Source organism: Pseudophryne corroboree, chromosome 1 (genome assembly GCF_028390025.1).
Source record: "Pseudophryne corroboree isolate aPseCor3 chromosome 1, aPseCor3.hap2, whole genome shotgun sequence".
NCBI lineage: Eukaryota > Metazoa > Chordata > Amphibia > Anura > Myobatrachidae > Pseudophryne > Pseudophryne corroboree.
In genome coordinates, this window is record NC_086444.1 from 128,144,944 (window position 1) to 128,162,771 (window position 17,828).

At 47.7% G+C, this 17,828-nt stretch overlaps 1 protein-coding gene across 1 annotated transcript in view; it reads right to left on the reverse strand.

Annotated features, from left to right (window-relative positions):
* The window catches only part of DEPDC1B (DEP domain containing 1B), a 179,981-nt gene that overhangs the window by 14,019 nt on the left and 148,134 nt on the right, over nucleotides 1-17,828 (reverse strand). Inside the window, exon 8 of the mRNA XM_063962849.1 lies at nucleotides 1,333-1,499. Within this exon, the coding sequence (XP_063818919.1) occupies nucleotides 1,333-1,499 (167 nt within the window). The remainder of the gene's footprint in view (nucleotides 1-1,332; nucleotides 1,500-17,828) is intronic.

Sequence of the window (17,828 nt, forward strand, 5' to 3'; positions counted from 1 at the left end):
AACCGGTATCTCTGAGCTGCTTTATTGTAAACTACAGTAGTTACCAGCCAGTCAAAATGACAAAACATCATAATAGTAATGTCAGCGGTGGCGGTTGTGTACGTCTGAACGGAGCAACACTTGAATTCTCTCCATAGAGGCGAGGAGCAGCCATAGCCTTTTATTATATAGGATATGTACCCTGTATGGTATATAGGATTGTCTACATACACCATCTCAGCTTAGAAGAGCACAAACTTTTACTCAATAAATGTAATAATAAATAGACTTTCTGGGCCTGATATACAGACAAGTGCAAATGCCTTCTGCTTCCAGCAATTGTTAGCAGGCTGCATACACAACGCAAGCTGCATACACTTCTTTACAAACTATCGATGGAATCAGGACCAATATGCTGAAAAGAAACATTTATCCTCCAGTTGTTAAAACCCTGCAGCAAATACATATCTGCTTTCAAGCCCTTCCCACCAAGCCAAAGAAATAGACCCTCTCAGACTGGGAACTCATTTACATTGATTAACCTGCTCTTATAACGAAGCAGAAGCGGAAATGACTGCCTAGCATTGTACCAGACAACTTACGGCTCATCAACAGTTGTGGAAGGTATCTGGGTGACATTAACAATGTCTACAGTCAGAAGGGCGACCGGGTCATTAGGTCAACAGTGTCTATATAGACATACATTTAGGTTGAAAGGATTAAAAGATCGACTCTGAAAATGTCAACACAAAAATGTCAACATGTGTTGTTTTTGTGTTGATGGTTAGGCTAAAATGAGAATACAAAACACTGCAAACAAAAATGTGTGTAGACCTCTTCACTGTAGACATTTTAATCCTGTTGACCTAAATGCATGTCGACATATACACTTGGCATAATGACCTTAGAGACATACATCCTGATCATCTTCTGATGTTGACTAGCCATACCACACTCTTGTGAAATTACCCTACATATAATAAGAGCTCACAGACAGACCCTTCTTGTAACACGTTCAGTTGGATTTTAGGACACATAAAAATCACCGGTTTAGAATAGAACATATTTGTAATCACTTTTCATGACCAGGAATACATAGAGTCTTATCTTTCAGTCTGTGTTATTGCAAAATGAATGATATATGATGGCGAAGTGTATGCCGGCTTCAAAATGGTGCTGTATTCATTAATAAAAAAGTAAAATAAAAATAATAAATGCTCAGGAATAAAAAGAAAAGAGAACAAGTAAATCTTTTGTCAGACAGATAAAACTGTCACTTGTGAGAGGAGACACCTGTAGTGCTGAGCACAGCAGTCAAGGAAGTCCAATTATCCTGAGTCTTTAATAACATACCAGCGCTCGGTTCCCAGTGGTATCACACAGCGGTGGCATTTCCCCGTTCAGGCTTATCCTGGCCATCATCCTCATTAGGAGCTGCAGTTTCCTGCGATTTTCCGGTGGCAGCAGCAGACAGCAAACTTGAAGAGCTTCAATTGCTACGCGCCTCTTCTGCAGAAGACCTGTGACAGCATAAATTACAAAGAATCAGAGTGAATACGATGCTGTACCATGATGGACCATGTGACATTAATCCCTCAGGTAACAGTTTCAGTTTCTCAGGTAGTGAAAAAAAAAAAAAAAAAGGCCCACTCATCCTGGTCATGTCCTACGCTAAATTGTTTCTGTATGTGGTCTGATCAAATTGCATCTATTTATTCTGCTTAACTAATGTTCACGTCTGTCATGCCACTGTTATACATATGTGTCCTCATACACCTTGGCGTTAGGCAGGCCAAACAGCCCAGACAGGCACATTGAGGTGCTTACGACTTTTACTCAAAATATGCACCGTTAAAATGACAAGGAGTGACAAATCTACATTGCTAGTGTACATGGACCCCAGTGGCTGGTAATGCTTGTACATCTGTGGGTGACTAAGTCACAAATCTGAATAAAAAAAGGTTCAGATATGAGCGGCCATTACTTCCGCCTCATTCAGTTATGCTTACTCTGCGACTTTATACACATTTTATAACATTTACTTAGCGACAAAGCTACAACCTGGTGTCCCTGGTCTATGGTCTGTGGCTTTGTACGTGACTACAATGCCACTAAGATGCAATATTTAGGAAAAAGCATGCTGCGCTACCCATGGCGGAGTATCTAAGTCATCTTGTGCCATATGACGAAAATGACACCTATGTACCTCGTATGCAGAATTCTTCTGTCTGCCATATGACTTGGCTGAAATCATTCCTATTATATATTCTGCAAAACTGTAATTGAAGGTGCATACACACTGGCCGATATATCGGCCGTTCTATTGAACGGACGATATATCGCGGGCCCGTCGGACAGTGTGTACGAGCGATAGGTCTGTGAACTCCGTCGTTCACAGACCTATCGCGTCGGTCCTGCTGTACAGCCGTCGGACGATATATAGTTAGATATATTGGTACGTCGGTGTGTGTGTACGGACGGTCAGCCGACCGCCCATACACAAGCTGCAGCAGCCGGCTGTGACTAACAGCTGAACTGGGTGTGTGTGTGTAAATGCCCGGCCAGTTCATGACGTCAGTCTCCGACAGATCAGGCAGTATGTATGCACAGCACACTGCCCGATCAGGCTATAGATTTCAAGAAATTGGGGTAAAAAAAAAACAAAATAGAAAACACCCAATAAAAAATTTGTCGACCTATTGACCCTGTCGACCTAACGGCTGTCTATCTTTTTAAATGTCTAACTTCTGTATCACAACCAACTTTCAGAAGCTATTAGAATACTGGGTCACCTAGAAGTCACACTGAACATCACATGTGTTTGTTCTAGCTTGTAACACTTGTTTATATTAAGATAGAAAGCCTGCTAACATTTTTTTAAAATCTATATTAATCACAGCTTACATTATTGATGAAGTTACTTTATGGTGGATTACTGCTGTAATGACTAGTTGTGCCATACAACAGGTACCTTTACTCAGTAATAAGACAGACATATCAGCATTAAAAAAAAAAACTTCAAAAAGCCCAATAAGTCGCTCAGAAGAGACAAAATAAGAATTTACTTACCGATAATTCTATTTCTCATAGTCCGTAGTGGATGCTGGGGACTCCGTCAGGACCATGGGGAATAGCGGCTCCGCAGGAGACAGGGCACAAAAGCAAGCTTTTAGGATCACATGGTGTGTACTGGCTCCTCCCCCTATGACCCTCCTCCAAGCCTCAGTTAGGTACTGTGCCCGGACGAGCGTACACAATAAGGAAGGATCTTGAATCCCGGGTAAGACTCATACCAGCCACACCAATCACACCGTACAACTTGTGATCTGAACCCAGTTAACAGTATGATAACAAAGAAGTAGCCTCTTAAAAAAGATGGCTCACAACAATAATAACCCGATTTTTGTAACAATAACTATGTACAAGTATTGCAGACAATCCGCACTTGGGATGGGCGCCCAGCATCCACTACGGACTATGAGAAATAGAATTATCGGTAAGTAAATTCTTATTTTCTCTAACGTCCTAGTGGATGCTGGGGACTCCGTCAGGACCATGGGGATTATACCAAAGCTCCCAAACGGGCGGGAGAGTGCGGATGACTCTGCAGCACCGAATGAGAGAACTCCAAGTCCTCTTTAGCCAGAGTATCAAATTTGTAAAATTTTACAAACGTGTTCTCCCCTGACCACGTAGCTGCTCGGCAAAGTTGTAATGCCGAGACCCCTCGGGCAGCCGCCCAAGATGAGCCCACCTTCCTTGTGGAGTGGGCTTTTACAGTTTTAGGCTGTGGCAGGCCTGCCACAGAATGTGCAAGTTGAATTGTGCTACAGATCCAACGAGCAATCGTCTGCTTAGACGCAGGAGCACCCATCTTGTTGGGTGCATACAAGATAAACAACGAGTCAGATTTTCTGACTCCAGCTGTCCTTGAAATATATATTTTCAATGCTCTGACAACGTCCAGTAACTTGGAGTCCTCCAAGTCGCTAGTAGCCGCAGGCACCACAATAGGCTGGTTCAAGTGAAAAGCCGAAACCACCTTAGGGAGAAAATGAGGACGTGTCCGCAGTTCTGCCCTGTCCGAATGGAAAATCAGATATGGGCTTTTGTACGATAAAGCCGCCAACTCTGAAACTCTCCTGGCTGAAGCCAGGGCCAGTAGCATGGTTACTTTCCATGTAAGATACTTCAAATCTACCGATTTGAGAGGCTCAAACCAATGAGATTTGAGAAAATCCAAAACTACGTTTAGGTCCCACGGTGCCACTGGAGGCACAATTGGGGGTTGTATATGTAATACACCCTTGACAAAAGTTTGTACTTCAGGCACTGAAGCCAATTCTTTCTGGAAGAAGATTGATAAGGCCGAAATTTGAACTTTAATAGAGCCCAATTTGAGACCCATAGACAATCCTGCCTGCAGGAAATGTAGGAATCGACCCAATTGAAATTCTATCGTTGGGGCCTTCTTGGCCTCACACCACGCAACATATTTTCTCCAAATGCGGTGATAATGTTGTGCGGTCACTTCCTTCCTAGCTTTTATCAAGGTAGGAATAACTTCCTCTGGAATGCCCTTTTCTTCTAGAATCCGGCGTTCAACCGCCATGCCGTCAAACGCAGTCGCGGTAAGTCTTGGAACATACAAGGTCCCTGCTGAAGCAGATCCCTTCTTAGAGGTAGAGGCCACGGATCTTCCGTGAGCATCTCTTGAAGTTCCGGATACCAAGTTCTTCTTGGCCAATCCGGAGCCACTAGTATTGTTCTTACTCCCCTTTTCCGTATAATTCTCAGTACCTTTGGTATGAGAGGCAGAGGAGGGAACACATACACTGACTGGTACACCCACGGTGTTACCAGAGCGTCCACAGCTATTGCCTGAGGGTCTCTTGACCTGGCGCAATATCTGTCCAGTTTTTTGTTGAGGCGAGATGCCATCATGTCCACCTTTGGTTTTTCCCAATGGTTCACAATCATGTGGAAAACTTCCGGATGAAGTCCCCACTCTCCCGGGTGAAGGTCGTGTCTGCTGAGGAAGTCTGCTTCCCAGTTGTCCACTCCCGGGATGAACACTGCTGACAGTGCTATGACATGATTTTCCGCCCAGCGAAGAATCCTTGCAGCTTCTGTTATTGCTCTTCTGCTTCTCGTGCCGCCTTGTCTGTTTACGTGGGCGACTGCCGTGATGTTGTCCGACTGGATCAACACCGGCTGACCCTGAAGCAGCGGTTTCGCCAAGCTTAGAGCATTGTAGATCGCTCTTAGCTCCAGTATATTTATGTGAAGAGACGTCTCCAGGTTTGACCATACCCCCTGGAAGTTTCTTCCCTGTGTGACTGCTCCCCAGCCCCGTAGGCTGGCATCCGTAGTCACCAGGACCCAGTCCTGTATGCCGAACCTGCGGCCCTCTAGCAGATGGGCACTCTGCAACCACCACAGAAGAGACAACCTTGTTCTTGGTGACAGTGTTATCCGCTGATGCATGTGCAGATGCGATCCGGACCATTTGTCCAGCAGATCCCACTGAAATATTCGTGCATGGAATCTGCCGAATGGAATTGCTTCGTAAGAAGCCACCATCTTTCCCAGGACTCTTGTGCATTGATGTACTGACACACTTCCTGGTTTTAGGAGGTTCCTGACAAGTTCGGATAACTCCCTTGCTTTCTCCTCCGGGAGAAACACCTTTTTCTGAACCGTGTCCAGAATCATTCCCAGGAACAGCAGACGTGTTGTCGGGGACAATTGAGATTTTGGAAGATTCAAAATCCACCCGTGTTGTTGAAGCACTACTTGGGTTAGTGCTACACCGACTTCCAGCTGTTCTCTGGACTTTGCCCTTATCAGGAGATCGTCCAAGTAAGGGATAATTAATACGCCTTTTCTTCGTAGAAGAACCATCATTTCGGTCATTACCTTGGTAAAGACCCGAGGTGCCGTGGACAAACCAAACGGCAGCGTTTGAAACTGATAATGACAGTCTTGTATCACGAACCTGAGATACCCTTGGTGTGACGGGTAAATTGGGACATGCAGATAAGCATCTTTTATGTCCAGGGACACCATGAAGTCCCCTTCTTCCAGATTCGCTATCACTGCTCTTAGTGACTCCATCTTGAACTTGAATTTCTGTATGTACAGGTTCAAGGATTTCAGATTTAGAATAGGTCTTACCGAACCGTCCGGCTTCGGTACCACAAATAGTGTGGAATAATACCCCTTTCCCTGTTGTAGGAGGGGTACCTTGACTATCACCTGCTGAGAATACAGCTTGTGAATGGCTTCCAATACCGTCGCCCTTTCTGAGGGAGACGTTGGTAAAGCAGACTTTAGGAAACGGCGAGGGGGAGACCTTTCGAATTCCAACATGTAACCCTGAGATACTATCTGCAGGATCCACGGGTCCACCTGTGAGCGAGCCCACTGATTGCTGAAAATCTTTAGTCGACCCCCCACCGCTCCTGAGTCTGCTTGTAAAGCCCCAGCGTCATGCTGATGGCTTTGTAGAACCCGGGGCGGGCTTCTGGTCCTGGTCCTGGGCTGCTTGCTGCCCTCTCTTACCCTTTCCTCTGCCTCGGGGCAGATAAGACTGTCCTTTTGCCCGCTTGTTTTTATAGGAGCGAAAGGACTGCGGCTGAAAAGACGGTGTCTTTTTCTGTTGGGAGGGGGTCTGAGGTAAAAAAGTGGATTTGCCGGCAGTTGCCGTGGCCACCAGATCCGATAGACCGACCCCAAATAATTCCTCTCCTTTATATGGCAATACTTCCATATGCCTTTTGGAATCCGCATCACCTGACCACTGTCGCGTCCATAAACTTCTTCTGGCAGATATGGACATCGCACTTACTCTCGATGCCAGAGTGCAAACATCCCTCTGAGCATCTCGCATATAAAGAAACGCATCCTTTAATTGCTCTAAAGTCAATAAAATACTGTCCCTATCCAGGGTATCAATATTTTCAGTCAGGGAATCCAACCACACTACCCCAGCACTGCACATCCAGGCTGAGGCTATTGCTGATCGGAGTATAACACCAGTATGTGTGTATATACTCTTCAGTGTAGTTTCCAGCCTCCTATCTGCTGGATCCTTGAGGGCGGCCGTATCAGGAGACGGCAACGCCACTTGTTTTGATAAACGTGTGAGCGCTTTATCCACCCTAGGGGGTGTTTCCCAGCGCGCCCTAACCTCTGGTGGGAAAGGGTATAATGCCAATAACTTCTTTGAAATTAGCAGTTTTCTATCGGGGTTAACCCACGCTTCATCACACACGTCATTCAATTCCTCTGATTCTGGAAAAGCTACAGGTAGTTTTTTCACCCCCCACATAATACCCCTTTTTGAGGTACCTGCAGTATCAGAGATCTGCAAAGCCTCCTTCATTGCCGTGATCATATAACGTGTGGCCCTATTGGAAAATACGTTTGTTTCTTCACCGTCGACACTAGATTAATCTGTGTCGGTACCTGTGTCGACTGACTGAGGTAAGGGACGTAATTCCATAACTAAAGCCATCCATTCCGGTGTCGACTCCCTAGGGGGTGACATCACCATTACCGGCAATTGCTCCGCCTCCATACCAACATCGTCCTCATACATGTCGACACACACGTACCGACACACAGCAGACACACAGGGAATGCTCTTATCGAAGACAGGACCCCACTAGCCCTTTGGGGAGACAGAGGGAGAGTTTGCCAGCACACACCAAAAGCGCTATAAATGTATATAAACAACCCTAAAAGGTGTTGTTTCTGCTATATGCGCTTTAAATATATAAATATCGCCAAAATGTGCCCCCCCTCTCTTTGTTACCCTGTTTCTGTAGTGCAGTGCAGGGGAGAGTCCTGGGAGCCTTCCTCACAGCGGAGCTGAGCAGGAAAATGGCGCTGTGTGCTGAGGAGAATAAGCCCCGCCCCCTTTTCGGCGGGCTTTTCTCCCGGGTTTTGAGGTATCTGGCCTGAGTTAAATACATACATATAGCCTCAATGGCTATATGTGATGTATTCCTTTGCCATAAGAAGGTATTAAATATTGCTGCCCAGGGCGCCCCCAGCAGCGCCCTACACCCTCCGTGACCGTTCAGTGTGAAGTGTGTAGCAACAATGGCCTTCATGAAGGCTGAAGAGCCTTCTGCCGCCTGTTTCCGGACCCTCGATCTTCAGCATCTGTAAGGGGGATCGGCGGCGCGGCTCCGGGACGAACCCCAGGGTGACCTGTGTTCCGACTCCCTCTGAAGCTATGTCCAGTAGCCTAAGACTCCAATCCATCCTGCACGCTGGTGAGTTGAAAATCTCTCCCCTAAGTCCCTCGATGCAGTGAGCCTGTTGCCAGCAGGACTCACTGAAAATAAAAATAAGAATTTACTTACCGATAATTCTATTTCTCGGAGTCCGTAGTGGATGCTGGGGTTCCTGAAAGGACCATGGGGAATAGCGGCTCCGCAGGAGACAGGGCACAAAAAGTAAAGCTTTCCGATCAGGTGGTGTGCACTGGCTCCTCCCCCCATGACCCTCCTCCAAGCCTCAGTTAGGTACTGTGCCCGGACGAGCGTACACAATAAGGGAGGAATTTTGAATCCCGGGTAAGACTCATACCAGCCACACCAATCACACCGTACAACTTGTGATCAAACCCAGTTAACAGTATGATAACAGAGGAGCCTCTGAAAGATGGCTTCTTAAACAATAACCCGAATTAGTTAACAATAACTATGTACAATTATTGCAGATAATCCGCACTTGGGATGGGCGCCCAGCATCCACTACGGACTCCGAGAAATAGAATTATCGGTAAGTAAATTCTTATTTTCTCTATCGTCCTAGTGGATGCTGGGGTTCCTGAAAGGACCATGGGGATTATACCAAAGCTCCCAAACGGGCGGGAGAGTGCGGATGACTCTGCAGCACCGAATGAGAGAACTCCAGGTCCTCCTTAGCCAGAGTATCAAATTTGTAAAATTTTACAAACGTGTTCTCCCCTGACCACGTAGCTGCTCGGCAAAGTTGTAATGCCGAGACCCCTCGGGCAGCCGCCCAAGATGAGCCCACCTTCCTTGTGGAGTGGGCCTTTACAGATTTAGGCTGTGGCAGGCCTGCCACAGAATGTGCAAGTTGGATTGTGCTACAGATCCAACGAGCAATCGTCTGCTTAGACGCAGGAGCACCCATCTTGTTGGGTGCATACAATATAAACAACGAGTCAGATTTTCTGACTCCAGCTGTCCTTGCAATATATATTTTTAATGCTCTGACAACGTCCAGTAACTTGGAGTCCTCCAAGTCACTTGTAGCCGCAGGCACTACAATAGGCTGGTTCAGATGAAATGCTGACACCACCTTAGGGAGAAAATGCGGACGAGTCCGCAGTTCTGCCCTGTCCGAATGGAAAATCAGATATGGGCTTTTGTAAGATAAAGCTGCCAGTTCTGACACTCTCCTGGCCGAAGCCAGGGCTAGTAACATGGTCACTTTCCATGTGAGATATTTTAAATCCACCTTTTTTAGTGGTTCAAACCAATGAGATTTTAGAAATTCCAAAACCACATTGAGATCCCACGGTGCCACTGGAGGCACCACAGGAGGCTGTATATGCAGCACTCCCTTAACAAAAGTCTGGACTTCAGGAACTGAAGCCAATTCTTTTTGAAAGAAAATCGACAGGGCCGAAATTTGAACCTTAATAGATCCCAATTTGAGACCCATAGACAATCCTGATTGCAGGAAATGTAGGAATCGACCCAGTTGAAATTCCTCCGTTGGAGCACTCCGATCCTCGCACCACGCAACATATCTTCGCCAAATGCGGTGATAGTGTTGCACGGTTACTTCCTTCCTTGCTTTAATCAAAGTAGGAATGACTTCTTCCGGCATGCCTTTTTCCTTTAGGATCCGGCGTTCAACCGCCATGCCGTCAAACGCAGCCGCGGTAAGTCTTGAAACAGACAGGGACCCTGCTGAAGCAAGTCCCTCCTTAGAGGTAGAGGCCACGGATCTTCCGTGATCATCTCTTGAAGTTCCGGGTACCAAGTCCTTCTTGGCCAATCCGGAACCACTAGTATCGTTCTTACGCCTCTTTGCCGTATAATTCTCAATACTTTTGGTATGAGAGGCAGAGGAGGAAACACATACACCGACTGGTACACCCAAGGCGTTACCAGCGCGTCCACAGCTATTGCCTGCGGATCTCTTGACCTGGCGCAATACCTGTCCAGTTTTTTGTTGAGGCGAGACGCCATCATGTCCACCATTGGTCTTTCCCAACGGGTTACCAGCATGTGGAAGACTTCCGGATGAAGTCCCCACTCTCCCGGGTGAAGGTCGTGTCTGCTGAGGAAGTCTGCTTCCCAGTTGTCCACTCCCGGGATGAACACTGCTGACAGTGCTATCACATGATTCTCTGCCCAGCGAAGAATCCTTGCAGCTTCTGCCATTGCACTCCTGCTTCTTGTGCCGCCCTGTCTGTTTACATGGGCGACTGCCGTGATGTTGTCCGACTGGATCAACACCGGTTTTCCTTGAAGCAGAGGTTCTGCCTGGCTTAGAGCATTGTAGATTGCTCTTAGTTCCAGAATGTTTATGTGAAGAGACGTTTCCAGGCTCGTCCACACTCCCTGGAAGTTTCTTCCTTGTGTGACTGCTCCCCAGCCTCTCAGGCTGGCGTCCGTGGTCACCAGGATCCAATCCTGTATGCCGAATCTGCGGCCCTCCAATAGATGAGCACTCTGCAACCACCACAGAAGAGATACCCTTTGTCCTTGGAGACAGGGTTATCCGCTGGTGCATCTGAAGATGCGACCCTGACCATTTGTCCAACAGATCCCTCTGGAAAATTCGTGCATGGAATCTGCCGAATGGAATTGCTTCGTAAGAAGCCACCATTTTTCCCAGGACTCTTGTGCATTGATGTACAGACACCTTTCCTGGTTTTAGGAGGTTCCTGACAAGCTCGGATAACTCCTTGGCTTTTTCCTCCGGGAGAAAAACCTTTTTCTGAACCGTGTCCAGAATCATCCCTAGGAACAGCAGACGAGTTGTCGGCATTAACTGGGATTTTGGAATATTCAGAATCCAGCCGTGCTGTTTTAGCACTTCTTGAGACAGTGCTAATCCCCTCTCTAGCTGTTCTCTGGACCTTGCCCTTATTAGGAGATCGTCCAAGTATGGGATAATTAATACGCCTTTTCTTCGAAGAAGAATCATCATCTCGGCCATTACCTTTGTAAAGACCCGAGGTGCCGTGGACAATCCGAACGGCAGCGTCTGAAACTGATAGTGACAGTTTTGTACAACGAACCTGAGGTACCCCTGGTGTGAGGGGTAAATTGGAACGTGGAGGTACGCATCCTTGATGTCCAAGGACACCATAAAGTCCCCTTCTTCCAGGTTCGCTATCACTGCTCTGAGTGACTCCATTTTGAACTTGAACTTTTTTATGTACAGGTTCAAGGACTTCAGATTTAGAATAGGTCTTACCGAGCCGTCCGGCTTCGGTACCACAAATAGAGTGGAATAATACCCCTTTCCCTGTTGTAGAAGAGGTACCTTGACTATCACCTGCTGAGAGTACAGCTTGTGAATGGCTTCCAAAACCGTCTCCCTTTCGGAGGGGGACGTTGGTAAAGCAGACTTCAGGAAACGGCGAGGCGGATCTCTCTAGTTCCAACCTGTACCCCTGAGATATTATCTGCAGGATCCAGGGATCTACCTGCGAGTGAGCCCACTGCGCGCTGAAATTCTTGAGACGACCGCCCACCGCCCCCGAGTCCGCTTGAGAAGCCCCAGCGTCATGCTGAGGCTTTTGTAGAAGCGGGGGAGGGCTTCTGTTCCTGGGAAGGAGCTGCCTGTTGGTGTCTCTTCCCCCTTCCTCTGCCTCGTGGCAGATATGAATATCCCTTTGCTCTCTTGTTTTTAAAGGAACGAAAGGGCTGCGGTTGAAAAGTCGGTGTCTTTTTCTGTTGGGGAGTAGCTTGAGGTAAAAAGGTGGATTTCCCGGCTGTAGCCGTGGCCACCAAATCTGATAGACCGACTCCAAATAACTCCTCCCCTTTATACGGCAAAACTTCCATATGCCGTTTTGAGTCCGCATCGCCTGACCACTGTCGCGTCCATAAACTTCTTCTGGCCGAAATGGACATAGCACTTACCCGTGATGCCAGTGTGCAGATATCCCTCTGTGCATCACGCATATAAAGAAATGCATCCTTTATTTGCTCTAAAGACAGTAAAACATTGTCCCTATCCAGGGTATCAATATTTTCAATCAGGGACTCTGACCAAGCTACTCCAGCACTGCACATCCAGGCTGTCGCTATAGCTGGTCGTAGTATAACACCTGTATGTGTGTGTATACTTTTTTGGATATTTTCCATCCTCCTATCTGCTGGATCTTTAAGTGCGGCCGTCTCAGGAGAGGGTAACGCCACTTGTTTAGATAAGCGTGTGAGCGCCTTGTCCACCCTAGGAGGTGTTTCCCAGCGCGCCCTAACCTCTGACGGGAAAGGGTATAAAGCTAATAACTTCTTTGAAATTAGCATCTTTTTATCGGGGGCAACCCACGCTTCATCACATACATCATTTAGTTCTTCTGATTCAGGAAAAAATAAGAATTTACTTACCGATAATTCTATTTCTCGGAGTCCGTAGTGGATGCTGGGGTTCCTGAAAGGACCATGGGGAATAGCGGCTCCGCAGGAGACAGGGCACAAAAGTAAAGCTTTTACAGGTCAGGTGGTGTGTACTGGCTCCTCCCCCTATGACCCTCCTCCAGACTCCAGTTAGGTACTGTGCCCGGACGAGCGTACACAATAAGGGAGGATTTTGAATCCCGGGTAAGACTCATACCAGCCACACCAATCACACCGTACAACTTGTGATCTAAACCCAGTTAACAGTATGATAACAGAGGAGCCTCTGAAAGATGGCTTCCTAAACAATAACCCGAATTAGTTAACAATAACTATGTACAAGTATTGCAGATAATCCGCACTTGGGATGGGCGCCCAGCATCCACTACGGACTCCGAGAAATAGAATTATCGGTAAGTAAATTCTTATTTTCTCTATCGTCCTAAGTGGATGCTGGGGTTCCTGAAAGGACCATGGGGATTATACCAAAGCTCCCAAACGGGCGGGAGAGTGCGGATGACTCTGCAGCACCGAATGAGAGAACTCCAGGTCCTCCTTTGCCAGGGTATCAAATTTGTAAAAATTTACAAACGTGTTCTCCCCTGACCACGTAGCTGCTCGGCAGAGTTGTAATGCCGAGACCCCTCGGGCAGCCGCCCAAGATGAGCCCACCTTCCTTGCGGAATGGGCCTTAACAGATTTAGGCTGTGGCAGGCCTGCCACAGAATGTACAAGTTGAATTTTGTTACAAATCCAACGAGCAATCGACTGCTTAGAAGCAGGTGCACCCAACTTGTTGGGTGCATACAGTATAAACAGCGAGTCAGATTTTCTGACTCCAGCCGTCCTTTAAATGTATATTTTTAAGGCTCTGACAACGTCCAACAACTTGGAGTCCTTCAAGTCGTCTGTAGCCGCAGGCACTACAATAGGCTGGTTCAGGTGAAACGCTGATACCACCTTAGGGAGAAAATGCGGACGCGTCCGCAGCTCTGCCCTATGTCGAATGGAAAATTAAATAAGGGCTTTTATAAAACAAAGCCGCCAGTTCAGATACTCTCCCGGCCGAAGCCAGGGCCAGTAACATAGTCACTTTCCATGTGAGATATTTCAAATCCACATTCTTTAGTGGTTCAAACCAATTGGATTTGAGGAAATCTAAAACTACATTTAGATCCCACGGTGCCACCTTAGGCACCACAGGAGGCTGTATATGCAGTACTCCTTTGATAAAAATCTGGACCTCAGGGACTGAGGCCAATTCTTTTTGGAAGAATATTGATAGGGCCGAAATTTGAACCTTAATAGATCCCAATTTGAGACCCATAGACAATCCTGATTGCAGGAAATGTAGGAAAACGACCCAGTTGAAATTCCTCCATCGGAGCACTCCGCTGCTCGCACCACGCAACATATTTTCGCCAAATACGGCGATAATGATTCGCGGTGACTTCCTTCCTTGCCTTTATCAAGGTAGGAATGACTTCTTCTGGAATGCCTTTTCCTTTTAGGATCTGGCATTCAAACGCCATGCCGTCAAACGCAGCCGCGGTAAGTCTTGAAAAAGACAAGGACCCTGCTGAAGCAGGTCCCTTCTCAGAAGTAGAGGCCACGGATCGTCCGTGACCATCTCTTGAAGTTCCGGGTACCAAGTCCTTCTTGGCCAATCCGGAGCCACTAGTCTTACTCCTCTTTGCCGTATAATCCTCAATACCTTTGGTATGAGAGGCAGAGGAGGAAACACATATACCGACTGGTACACCCAAGGTGTTACCAGCGCGTCCACAGCTATTGCCTGCGGATCTCTTGACCTGGCGCAATACCTGTCCAGTGTTTTGTTGAGGCGAGACGCCATCATGTCCACCATTGGTTTTACCCAACGGTTTAATAGCATGTGGAAAACTTCTGGATGAAGTCCCCACTCTCCCGGGTGAAGGTCGTGTCTGCTGAGGAAGTCTGCTTCCCAGTTGTCCACGCCCGGGATGAATACTGCTGACAGTGCTATCACGTGATTCTCCGCCCAGCGAAGGATCCTGGCAGCTTCTGCCATTGCCCTCCTGCTTCTTGTGCCGCCCTGTCTGTTTACATGGGCGACTGCCGTGATGTTGTCCGACTGGATCAACACCGGTCTTCCTTGAAGCAGAGGTTCCGCCTGGCTTAGAGCATTGTAGATTGCTCTTAGTTCCAGAATGCTTATGTGAAGAGACTTTTTCAGGCTCGACCACACTCCCTGGAAATTTCTTCCCTGTGTGACTGCTCCCCAGCCTCTCAGGCTGGCATCCGTGGTCACCAGGATCCAATCCTGCATGCCGAATCTGCGGCCCTCCAATAGATGAGCCTCCTGCAACCACCACAGCAGGGATACCCTTGTCCTCGGCGACAGGGTTATCCGCAGGTGCATCTGAAGATGCGACCCTGACCATTTGTCCAACAGATCCCTTTGCATGGAATCTGCCGAAAGGGATTGCTTCGTAAGAAGCTACCATTTTTTCCCAGGACTCTTGTGCATTGATGTACAGACACCTTTCCTGGTTTTAGGAGGTTCCTGACCAGGTCAGATAACTCCTTGGCTTTTTCTTCGGGAAGAAAAACCTTTTTCTGAACTGTGTCCAGAATCATCCCCAGGAACAGCAGACGAGTTGTCGGCATTAATTGGGATTTTGGAATATTCAGAATCCATCCGTGCTGCTTTAGCACCTCTTGAGATAGTGCTAAACCCATCTCTAGCTGTTCTCTGGACCTTGCCCTTATTAGGAGATCGTCCAAGTATGGGATAATTAATACGCCTTTTCTTCGAAGAAGAAATATTATCTCGGCCATTACCTTTGTAAAGACCCGAGGTGCCGTGGACAAACCAAACGGCAGCGTCTGAAACTGATAGAGACAGTTTTGTACAACGAACCTGAGGTACCCCTGGTGTGAGGGGTAATTGGAACGTGGAGATACGCATCCTTGATGTCCAAGGATACCATAAAGTCCCCTTCTTCCAGGTTCGCTATCACTGCTCTGAGTGACTCCATCTTGAACTTGAACTTCTTTATGTACAGGTTCAAGGACTTCAGATTTAGAATAGGCCTTACCGAGCCATCCGGCTTCGGTACCACAAAAAGAGTGGAATAATACCCCTTCCCTTGTTGTAGAAGAGGTACCTTGACTATCACCTGCTGAGAATACAGCTTGTGAATGGCTTCCAAAACCGTCTCCCTTTCTGAGGGGGACGTTGGTAAAGCAGACTTCAGGAAACGGCGAGGTGGCTCTGTCTCTAATTTCAACCTGTACCCCTGAGATATTATCTGCAGGATCCAGGGATTTACCTGCGAGTGAGCCCACTGCGCGCTGTAATTCTTGAGACGACCGCCTACCGCCCCCGAGTCCGCTTGCGAAGCCCCAGCGTCATGCTGAGGCTTTTGTAGAAGCCGGGGAGGGCTTCTGTTCCTGGGAAGGAGCTGCCTGTTGCTGTCTCTTCCCTCGTCCTCTGCCTCGTGGCAGATATGAATAGCCCTTTGCTCTCTTATTTTTAAAGGAACGAAAGGGCTGCGGTTGAAAGGTCGGTGCCTTTTTCTGTTGGGGAGTGACTTGAGGTAGAAAGGTGGATTTCCCGGCCGTAGCCGTGGCCACCAAATCCGATAGACCGACCCCAAATAACTCCTCTACGCATCGCCTGTCCACTGTCGTGTCCATAAAGCTCTTCTGGCCGAAATGGACATAGCACTTACCCGTGATGCCAGTGTGCAGATATCTCTCTGTGCATCACGCATATAAAGAAATGCATCCTTTATTTGTTCTAACGACAGTAAAATATTGTCCCTGTCCAGGGTATCAATATTTTCGATCAGGGACTCTGACCAAATTACCCCAGCACTGCACATCCAGGCAGTCGCAATAGCTGGTCGTAGTATAACACCTGCATGTGTGTATATACCTTTTTGGATATTTTCCATCCTCCTATCTGATGGATCTTTAAGTGCGGCCGTCTCAGGAGAGGGTAACGCCACTTGTTTTGATAAGCGTGTTAGCGCTTTGTCCACCCTAGGAGGTGTTTCCCAGCGCTCCCTAACCTCTGGCGGGAAAGGGTATAAAGCCAATAACTTCTTTGAAATTAGCAGTTTTTTATCGGGGCACCCCACGCTTCATCACACACGTCATTTAATTCTTCTGATTCGGTAAAAACTACTGGTAGTTTTTTCACACCCCACATAATACCCTGTTTAGTGGTACCTGTAGTATCAGCTAAATGTAACATCTCCTTTATTGCCAAAATCATATAACGTGTGGCCCTACTGGAAAATACGGTTGATTCGTCACCTTCACCACCGGAATCAGTGCCTGTGTCTGGGTCTGTGTCGACCGACTGAGGCAAGGGGCGTTTTACAGCCCCTGACGGTGTTTGAGGCGCCTGGACAGGCACTTATTGAGTGTCCGGCCGCCTCATGTCGGCAAACGACTGCTTAAGCGAGTTGACGCTATCCCGTAATTCCACAAATAAAGGCATCCATTCTGGTGTCGACCCCCTAGGAGGTGACATCCTCATATTTGGCAATTGCTCCGCCTCCACACCAATAACGTCCTCATACATGTCGACACACACGTACCGACACACAGCAGACACACAGGGAATGCTCTATACGAAGACAGGACCCACTAGCCCTTTGGGGAGACAGAGGGAGAGTCTGCCAGCACACACCAAAAAGCGCTATATATGACAGGGATAGCCTTATGATTAAGTGCTCCCTTATAGCTGCTTTTATATTAATATATTGCCATTTATTTTGCCCCCCCTCTCTGTTATACCCTGTTTCTGTAGTGCAGTGCAGGGGAGAGACCTGGGAGCCTTCCTGACCAGCGGAGCTGTGACAGAAAATGGCGCCGTGTGCTGAGGAGATAGGCCCCGCCCCTTTTTCGGCGGGCTCGTCTCCCGCTATTTAGTACATTTAGGCAGGGGTAAATATCTCCATATAGCCTCTGGGGCTATATGTGAGGTATTTTTAGCCTTTTTAAAGGTTTTCATTTGCCTCCCAGGGCGCCCCCCCCCAGCGCCCTGCACCCTCAGTGACTGCCGTGTGAAGTGTGCTGAGAGGAAAATGGCGCACAGCTGCAGTGCTGTGCGCTACCTTAAGAAGACTGCAGGAGTCTTCAGCCGCCGATTCTGGACCTCTTCTTGCTTCAGCATCTGTGAGGGGGCCGGCGGCGTGGCTCCGGTGACCATCCAGGCTGTACCTG